Source organism: Artemia sp. Qi Xiang Cuo, chromosome 6, assembly GCF_049724085.1.
Source record: "Artemia sp. Qi Xiang Cuo chromosome 6, ASM4972408v1, whole genome shotgun sequence".
NCBI lineage: Eukaryota > Metazoa > Arthropoda > Branchiopoda > Anostraca > Artemiidae > Artemia > Artemia sp. Qi Xiang Cuo.
Window position 1 is genome coordinate 566,609 of NC_142799.1, and position 10,846 is coordinate 577,454.

The 10,846-nt window shown below is 35.0% G+C and overlaps 1 protein-coding gene across 1 annotated transcript in view; it reads right to left on the reverse strand.

Moving 5' to 3' along the window:
* Window positions 1-6,691: 6,691 nt before the first annotated feature.
* LOC148950774 (thiopurine S-methyltransferase-like) overlaps window positions 6,692-10,846 on the reverse strand; it is an 8,661-nt gene continuing 4,506 nt past the window's right edge. Inside the window, exons 3-4 of the mRNA XM_089090407.1 lie at window positions 8,467-8,725; window positions 6,692-7,094 (exon numbers count right to left, since the gene is read on the reverse strand). Coding sequence (XP_088946533.1) covers window positions 6,976-7,094; window positions 8,467-8,725 — 378 coding nt within the window. The 3' untranslated portion in view covers window positions 6,692-6,975. The remainder of the gene's footprint in view (window positions 7,095-8,466; window positions 8,726-10,846) is intronic.

Sequence of the window (10,846 nt, forward strand, 5' to 3'; positions counted from 1 at the left end):
AATCACAATATTTACTAAACTGCAAAGGTCTATAACTCACGGTAGGGTCTTCATTCGCCAAATCCGAAAGTAAATAACTATCAATATCAAACAGGCAACTTTCCAAGCAGCGCAACCTCGATGTGGTACCGATTGGTTCATCACATATACTATCTAGTAAACACTTCCATAGCTCTCATTGTGAAAAAAAAGGCGCAGCTGAGCTCTAGGAACAGATAAATAATTATAAGAATAATAAATGAAAACAGAACAAAACACTGATAGACAATAAACCACAACAACAAAATAAGCACAACCAACTAAAAGCGATCCGCCAGTGACAAAATCCTGCGAGCAATGGTGTCTATTGGGAGTTTAGTGAGATTTAGCCCAGATCAGATCAGACATTTCGCACTTCAAAACTATCCCTTGCCGTGTTCAGAATGTCATGACGGCGTTTCGTTAGGACCTCTGACACGAAAATGTCCGACTTAGCAAGTGTAGTTTTGCTCTTCGAAAACTTTCCTTGTCAATTCACTGTTTCTCAATTTCACAAACACCGGTGCAATATCTCTTTGGCATTGTGCAGTGGAATTATTTAAACGGTAACGGTAAATACTCTGAATGTCATTTTGCGAAAATCGGTGACTCCCATTTTCTGCGTAATGATATCCGCTGTTGTTACTTCACCCGTTAACTGCTTCACATCGTTGAAAACTATGCTATCTAGGAGCTTTTCTTGTTCAAAATCGTCGATTCTACTTCCCATCTGTGCCACGCGATTTTCCAGCTATTGAATTTCTGCTTTCAAACTTTTATAAGACTGTAATAAACTTCAAAACTTTAATTTAAACTCGAGAGACACTTAGACAGATTTCACGAATTATCGTCTAGCAGGATTATTTTAAGGAATCCCCAGTTTTCTGTTGTTTATCCCCAAACTTTTCTAAAACTTTCTCAGTAATTTTTTCCATCACTGATTTTTGCGTTCTTGCAATCTCATATTTGCTAGCAAGAATTCTCTCCAACATCTGAGATGACGAGCCCGCTGGCTCGCTGATTTTGAGTACAGCATATGATTTGTTTCCTTTGTAGATTTCGAGATAGTTTTTAGCTTCTTCAAACGCAAAACTTTACTCCTTTTCCCGTTTTTTGCGCCTTGATTCCTTAATATTAGCTTCATACGATACCAAACTTTTTTCAGTGAGTCTTATTTCCTTGAGATCTCCGTAGCACAAAACAATGAAATTTTCTCGGACTTTGCTATCTCTTACGATCTGCAGGACTCTGACTGGCCATAACGGGAATCCCTAGAAATGAGCTAGGGCTAAATCAAACTGTTTAAAGGGCATTTTGAAGACAAAAACAAGAAAAAATAAAATAGAAAATCACTTATCTTTTACTCAGCAGACCCACGGATAGCATTGGCAATCACCTTCGTGGCAGGTGGCCCGATGGACCGTGGAGACCTGCAAACGTTCATTCCATCGTAATCTGGCATCCACAGCAACGGTTATAATATTATTCAATTGTCCAAAGCAAATTGTTCACAGCGCTTTACAGTATTGTATACAATATCACTTGTAGCGCAATGAAATAAATATCCAAACTACAATCTTCTATGAAAACTGGCTAAACAACATAAACCGGTTTAGATCTTTATAGGTCAAAGACTGACAAATATAACTAGTATATAAAACATTAGTTTCGTAAAGGGATTTTAAGTAATATAGCCTAAATGCAAACACGGGTACCACAATGTAGTCAGAGGTGTATAAAATTTCTAACATATAGTAGTTGTCAAAGTCAGTCAAACTTGTAGGACGAACTAAATTAAAATTCAAAGGGAGATAAAGGATTTGAACTTAATGATGGCGACATCTTTGAGCGATGGGAAGAGAAATATGTAGCGTCATTAGAAATTAAAACCCCCTTGCGAACGATTAATTAAGAAAATGCCAGTCTCATTTTTAAATGAAGCTCAGCTAAAATCACAGCACTCGCGTTCATGCAATCTGCTTAGTTAAGGTAATCACGATATATGCATCAATTTCACTTTTACAGCAAGTGAATTTTAACCGGATTTTGCTACGTGATGAATTTCTCTAAAAGATGGCTAGGATAATTATAATGCTAAAATTCGTTTAGAGTCAGGTACAGTAAATTACTACGCTATTAATCAAAAACAAAGAATATTATGTCCCATGTTAGAGTGTCTTTTAGCTTTTTGAAAGGAAATTTATTGCGCAATTAGTGAAACAATGTTTCGCATGTGCAAACAAAGTTGGCCAATAAAGAAACAAAGTTTCACTAATATAAACAAATTCACCTGTCTTGAAATGTCAGTCTCATTTTAAATAAAGCTCAGCTAAAATCACGGCGCTCGTGCTCGCGCAATCTGCCTGATTAAAGTAATCACTAAATATGCATCAATTTTACTTTTACAGCAAGTGGAATTTAACCAGATTTCGCTATGTACTGAACTGTTCTAAAAAATGGCTAGGATAATTGTAATCCTAAGATTATCGTTTAGCGTCAGGTAAAGTAAATTATTACACTATTAATGAAAAAACAAAGAATATTATGTCCCATGTTAGAGTGTCTTTTAGCTTTTTAAAAGATTTCTCGCGCTATTAGTCAAACAATGTTTCGCATGTGCAAACAAAGTTGGCCAATAAAGAAACATAGTTTTATTCATATAAAAAATTTCACCTGTCTTTAAGCGATGGGAGACCTTTAAGAAAAAATACAAAATTGTAATTTATTGCATTATAAAATTTTGAATACAAGGCTTCTGTAAAGCTAAATTATGCAAAGTAGGATATCAACAATTGGAGTACAAGGTGCATAACGTGGAGTATTCTAGTCCAGGTGTAGGATAGGTTTTGGCAAGGGCCAAAGACTCATTAAAAAGGTTATGAAAAATCCAAAAGCGGGAATCAGAAGAATATACCTAAGAAAAATTGACGTTTAGAGTTTGTCTTGGATTACCAGCGGCTCCTGAAAGAAGTTAGCGAAGATATTATTTAGACTCAAATAATATTTATAGTCGTGCTTATCAGACTCATTGTGCGTTAAGGCTGATCTGTAGACTCTCGTATGTTCGATATATTGTGTCCATATCTGTATTGAAATGTGATCATGTCTTCGTCACGTAAGTATCTAATAAATATCTTGTATTTTTAATTGAGTTTGTCTATGCTAGTATATCTCAGATTAGTCCCGTGTCTCCGATCGTTCCCATAAGGAATTTGATTTCGACCCAATGCATAACATTTAAGGGTAGCCTAGTAATTGACTTCATGACACTTTGCTGCTACGGCACTGTGTGCGTGCTTCTTCAATAGCAGAGTCTAGGGAGGTTGTCGAGTGAGCAAAGCGGAGCTCCGATTACAAAACCATTAAACCAAACTCAACAACAATTAGGTTGGCAGTGATTCAGAGTGAATAGCACACTGGCCTTGCAATCCGGTGTCCGGAAGGGCAGAGTTTCAAGTCCTCGTGTTCCTCATTATTCGTTTGGTACGAGGGTCAGTGGTGTCACTCTGAGTAGACACAGATCTAAAAAGGTACCTGGAGGACTCTGAGAAAAGCAAACAGGAAGTGTGTACGAAAATACTCGATGGCTGACCCCAGCCCCTATAGAAACTTCCTGGCTGAAGAGCCATAACACGGAGATAAGTACCGTCGGTTCGCTAGTGCCGCATCCTTTACCTTTCAGTCACATCAGATATTCCAACGCCATTAAATGTTACTAGTATTTAAAAAAAAAATTGAAAATAAATTTTAAAAGTATAATATGTTTATCGCAAATTGAAAATTCGAAAGTCTTTGGGTCCCCTATTATTTCTTGTGTACATTAATGATTTAAATGGATGCCTCAAACAAATGTCAACTCCAAGGTACACTGATGGCCCGGTGCGAGCAATACTTCCAAGTTTTGCTGATGATACTCAATTTACAATGGCTGCGAAAACCGAAGCGGATTCGAAAAATGGCATGAAACAAGGAATAATGATAACTGAGAGGTGGATGCGAATGAACAAACTGTTTGTTAATCAGAAGAAAACAATGTTCTTGTTATATGGCAGAAGTGTAAATTACTATCCATGGATTGAAAAAATTGAGTTAGTAAATGGAAGTATAAAACGGACAAGTACAGTAAGGTATCTTGGTGTAATTGTAGATGAATGCCTAAGTTTTAAAGATCATATTGCATTTATAAGTACTAAATTAGCCAAAAATGTTGGAACTCTGCGGAAGCTGAAAAAATTTTTTCCTAAAAATGTCATTAGAATGTTATATTTTTCTCTTATTCATCCATATTTGCTGTACTGTGTTACAGTTTGGTCGTCGACGTTCACTAGCCATTTGTATCTGCTCCGTGTGTTACAAAATAAGGCTGTAAGAGTTTTGACCAATGACTTGTCCCAGAATTCGGTAAGATCGAGGTATCACCAATTAAAAATTTTATCATTCTTTGGTTTGGTTAAATTTTATCTAAATTTGTTTATGTATAAATTTTTTTCTAATTTCTTACCTGCGTGTTTTTCGGAACTTTATTCCGAAAAAAAATGAAAGGGAACATAGTTATGAAACTAGAAATGGTGATTTAGTAAGAACGCCGGTTCCAGTTACTACCAGATCTAAATTTTCTATTAGGTATATTGGTCCTGAAGTATGAAGCAGGTTTGCGGCGGAACTAAAAGGTAAGAAGGTTCTTGAGGAATTTCGTGCTTCTTTGCGATGTATTTGTTTTAACCAGTATTGTAGACACGGATAAGGTTACTGATCTGGGAGTGAGTATATGTTTGTGAGTGTTAAAAGAGAAAAATTTTCCTGTGTGTTGATTGAGGTGATGGTTGGTACATGAAAGGAAGCATGATGAATAATATAATATGAGTGTTTAATTCATTAATGTTCTCTGTAAAATAAAAAAATGTATTATCATTATATTGTTTTTTATTTGTTTAGTTGGGGTGGGGGAGGGGAGGAGAATTCAGAGAGTGTTTTATGTCTCCGAGGAAGTGTATTAGTGTATAAGTAGTTGAAGTGATCCTTTTTTTGGGTCATCCTAAACACGCTAATATGCGTCGGGACCTATTTTGATATTGTTGGTATTATATGCAGTTTTATTTTGTTAGCATTATATGGAGATTTGTATGTTGTTTTTTTTGTGACCCATTTGTTAATAATAAAAAAAAAAAAAAAAATTAACCCAAACCCTCCCCAGATTAAAAGAGAGCTTGTGTCTGGTCAGCCACGCCATCTCTAATAAATGTTATTTAAGAGGGGAAAGCGAAGAATGGTCTCCAGGTCACTTGATAAAACTCGAGTGCATTTATTGCTGAAATACTGCAAGTTTCAAAAATTGATATCGACCAGCTAGACCAGTTAAATACTGCCAAGTGCCTCTATACACAGTGCCTCCATTGGCTTGAAATGAAAGTTTTTTTTAAATCTATGATTCTCTGCATATTTGCCTATCTTACTATTGTCTTAGGTGTTTTCACATAAGATGTAGACTCACGTATGTTCAAGATATTGTGTCCGCATCTGTATTGAAGTGTGCTCCTGTCTTCTTTACGTAGATATCTAATAAATGTCTTGTATTTTTAACTGAGTTTGTCTATGCTAGTATATCTCAGATTAGTCCCGTGTCTCCGATCGTTCCCATAAGGAATTTGATTTCGACCTAATGCATAACATTTAAGGATAGCCTAATAATTAACTTCATTGCACTTTGTGGCTACGCCACTGTGTGTGTGCTTCTTCTACAGAAGAGTCTAGGGAGGATGTCGAGAAAGCAAAGCGGGCCTCGGATTATAAAACCCTTAAACCAAACCCAACGACAATTAACCCAAACCCTCCCTAGATTAAGAGAGTTTGTGTCATCTCCAATAAAAGTTGCTTAAGAGGGGAAAGCAAGAAATGGTCTTCATTATGTCTCCAGGTCACTTGATAATACTCGAGTACATTTATTGTCGAAATTACGAGTTCCAAAAATTGATATTGACCAGCTTGACCAGTTAAATACTGCCAAGTGACCCTATACACAGTGCCGCCATTGCCTTGAAATGAAAGTTTTTTTTAATCTATGATTCTCTACATATTTGCCAATCTTACTCTTTGCTTAGGTGTTCTCACATTATCGCCCAAAATACAGCATTGAAAGTCATTATGCAATGTCGAGTTGTACTAGTTAGAAAGTTTGCATGACGAGTTTAACCTGAAAGATTTTTGACTGTTATGCAATAGGAAAGCTATAAGGGAAAGAGAAAATGAATATTTCAAACACATTTTTCCATTTGCAATAACGATGTTCATTGCATAATCTAAAACAATTCTTTTTTTAGGAAGAGAACTGAAAGCAAATTTTCCATGGACTGTTCTAAGACTTGAAAAGAGCATTATTTATGTTCTATTTAGTGAATTTTTCTCCATTTTCAGAATATGTTTAGTAACTTTCCGCACTTTTTGATGTATGCCAAATTAAATATTATTTCAAAATGTGCTTTCCAAGAAAGATTTCCTTTGCACATTGGAGAGATCTATCTTTGTCACCTTTTCTTTTTCTTTAACGGAATGTAGTGGACGGAACATGGAATGGTAACTGAAAATACTTAACGACCTCGATAGGCCAGTCTCTAATTATTCCTTTTCAGAAGTAAAACTGGAGGGACATAGAAACAGAAAGTGAGTTTTACGCATTGAACACGATCACTATTCAGAAAGGCGCCTACTGAAAACTTAAAAATAGCACAATAATTTCGATTTCAGGGCTACACATTCGATATACAAGTTATAAGCGATAATTTATAGCTCATTCTTATTTTCTAGCTAACGAACTCCACTTCTAGCATTTCCACCAATTTATTACACCGTAAAATATGGTTATACCGTAATATACTATATTACACCGTAAAATTTTCATTGGTTAACTTCAACAAAATCCCAAGTAGACTAGTAACAGAAAAGAAACAAGGCACTAAATATTTACTTATGCCTGAGACAATAAATAACTTCCCAGAATTCTTCAAGCGATACTTCCTCATCACCCATAGGAATATTAGCCCGGCTTGCTCTATCCACTTCCTCAATATCAAAAGTATCGCCTAGAAAAATAAAAAGCTTGTCAGTCATCATGTTGAAAGGATAAAGAACATATTTTGACTGATTTGTTGGCTTTTAGTGTTAAAGCCTTTGATTCAATCTGGAAATGCAACATTTCGGAAGTCACGTTGACTAAATCCAAGCTGAAATATACTTAAAAACGTTTTCTCCAGCAAAACATAAGACAATTAACAAAATTACTAGTGCATAAGTCAAAACCAGTAAGGTATATTCTTTTTTAACTTTCCTAGTTTGTTTTACCGAAAAGTAAATTTTGTTTCTTAATAGCTCGATATAACTACTTTGTCGTCTCTAATATTGTGAAAAATAAAAAACATTCTGTTCTAAATACGTACTATATTCAGTAGAGCAAAAACCACACTATCTTTTGCAGGATTTGAGGAGGTGGCATCTTCCTCTTCTGTACAGTAATTTTTGTTCAATTCAGGTTTCATCTACACTTTCAAAGAAGTTTTTATCCATTTTATTTTTTATTCCATTATAAATATCAGTTTTGTTCACGTTAGGCGTCATTTATTCACTTATATTAATTTCTGCTCGTTTGAAGTTCTAGTTATTATAAGACGATATATCTGCTCGTTTTAGGTTTTATTATCACTCTTCACTTTTAATGAACACTTTGAAGAAAATAGTTTTTTTAATTACCAAATTTGAACAGAATAAGTTATGCGAGGGGATATTAGTCTAGAACATTTCGAGTCAATGTTGAGCAAGGAGTGATGAAAAATATCGCCTAGTAAGTTTTAACAATTCCCATAATCTTTTATATAACAAGTAGCCACAAGGTCGAAAGATATACCCTAAAGACATTGGTGTACAAAGCCTTAAAATGCAGTCCATGTGTAATAATAATAATCAGTTTTATTGCACTAAAAGTCCTAGGGCCAATGCATTATAAAACAAGAATGAAAATTCACTTCTAAATAATTGATATTACAAAAGCAAAGAAAAACACAACCAAAAAATCCACTTCTGCGTTCCATTGCAAATTTGACAAAAGATCCTAAATTATATTTCTTGCGATTGTTCAAACTCTATACATTAGGGATTTAAGAGCAAATTTTCGACAGCAGAAATACTACTTTTTCAAAATGTTGAAAACACGTTAGGGAAATTTTTATTGGACATCTAGAGCGATCAAAGGCAACTTCAGGCATAAGATTTAGTTTCCTCCCAAAACAGAGAAACTCTTTCTTTTAATACTAAACCAAACTATTCACTCTATAACTGAACACTCATTAGAGACAAATCCTTCAACCAATACCATGCAAAATTTCCTATGCTAGTCTATATAGTACAACAAAAAGACGCGAATTTCTATTAAGAATCTTCCAATACGTAAATGTTTCTTACCAAAAAGTTTGAACAACTCTTTCTTGCAAACATTTCTTGGAGGACCAGCAAATTTTTCCTGATCGTAATGCATCACAGAAACAAGATATTTGCAGTTTTCTGATGATATTTCCTTCATACGCTGGGCATACAACTCGCGGTCTTCTTTGTCGATGGCTACCAGAGAAGCACGGTCCCAAATAGCATTGCACTTCCCAAGAACTTCGGTTGGTATTTTGAACAAATCAGCCGAGTAGATTTGCAGTCGAGCATCTGGCGTCTTAGAAAAGAATTAGATAATTCAAAATATTAATTGAACAATTATCCAGTTACCTGGGTTGTGAGATTAAAGTGTTGTATCTATGTTTCTTCTTGCATTCTTCAACGAAATCCTAAGTTCTGAATGCTATTATACTACTAATAATAATAAATAAAAAAAAAATCCAAGATTGGCTCTTTAAGAGTGAAGTATGGTTTTAATGTATGTGAACCGAAAAAGGGCATTTATTAAAATATTCACGACCTTAGATCTTCCATGGTAATTGGAGGTCCTTTGGGCTTAAAAACAAAGCATCTTCACTCTCTGTTCAGCCGCGCTTCAACAATTAGTTCTTCCCTTTCTAGGTATAAAGAAATATATCGACATTTTTCGAATCTTTTTCATACTGATAATACAGAGTGTGTCGAATGTTCTTCTTGTTAACTGCAATGCACAGATTCTATTTGGAATCAGCTCTTCAGAATTGCCAATAGAATGATATCAATCTTATCTCCCCAATTTTAATTTATAGGCTGTTTTCAGACCGGAGTAACAGTCGAACCATTTTCAAGGGCTAAAATGAAAGAAAGGTTGATTTAAATTAGGTATACTTCAAAGATGACGGATAATAGGTTGTCGAAACTCATGCTTTTTAGCAATACATTTGGGCCAAATTAAAAGCAGAACGTCCTCGAATGGGGTGGAACGAGATCACAAGAAAGGAGTTGAAGGCTTTAGTAACTTCTCGATAGAGAGCAAGAACTGAAGCTCTACACAGACTGGGATGAAAAAGGAACTTGCGGTGATCACTTCTCCTGTGTCTGATGAGTTGTCAGTAATAGTAGAAGCCGGGGGCTTCTGATAAAATAGTAAAAAAAAAAAAACTTGATTTTTCTATCAATCATTTAGTTCTAAGAAAGCAGGCTTATTTTATGTAGTTGCAAGTTCAATTGGGAAAACCATCCTTGAATTTCCCAAAATTTCTTTGTTTGTGTTCTCTGGTTTGATTTCTCTACTTTGCTTAATCTAGCTCCAAAGACATTTACAATCATTCGCTGGTTTAATAGGCTGTATTTTATTCTCCAATATGAACACGGCCTTGTTTTTACGTCTTTTTTGTTCATATACCCTATTAGGGAAAACACGAGGCTATTTTCGTTACCTCAGACAAGAAGGATGTTATCAATTAAATTCATTAATTACTAAAATAATTACATAAGTACACTTAGGCGCTAGAGGTCCCAATAGGCATAGCTTGTGGAGGACCTCTTATCAATCACAAAATCCACACAAAACAAATCAGGGAAGAAAAAAAAAATACAACAATATCTCGAAAATATAACCACAATACGAGAAAAATCAACAAAAAAGAAAAGAGAAAAAAAAAGAACAAACAAACAAAAGCTACACAATTACCTTAGACTTAATTTTCTCCAAATTGAAATTTCCTGTATTTTATTTAAATTTCAAACCATTTATAATAATATTGGATAACTTGGATGAAAATAGTGCCTTTTGATTTGTTCAACACCGCATCCTCATTTCCTTAAAGTTCCAGCTTAATACCCTTATCTGCTACTGACATATTACAGGTACGCCCTTTTGACCACCTGGGTGCACATAGTCTTTTGATTTACCTCAACATGTCCTGACAGTTTCTACTTAGTAACCTAGCACTAGCCTTTCCTGAACTATCACATATACATGCTTTAGACAACATATATGTACTTTTTACGTCGTTTGATTTAATTCAGAATTCACTTAATCAGTCCCTGAAATTTTAACTTAATAACCCTAGCCATTCCAGAGATATCAAAGATAGAACATTTTGAGAGCCTGGATGTGCATAATTTCTTCTGATTAAGTGCAAAATCTTCCTCGACATTCTCACAAATTTTAATTTTGGAAGCCTGGATGGACGTTATGTCTTTTGATTTAGTTCAACATCTCCCTCAACATTCCTTCAAAGTGTCAGCTTAATACCCTTAACCGTTCCTAAGATATTGGATATTCGCCATTCTGACAATCTGGATGCACAGAGTGTCTTTTTATTTAGTTGAACATTCCCAGAAAGTTTTAAATTCATACTCTTAGCCGTCCCTGAGATATTGCAAAAACGCCCTTATGACGACCTGGATGCAC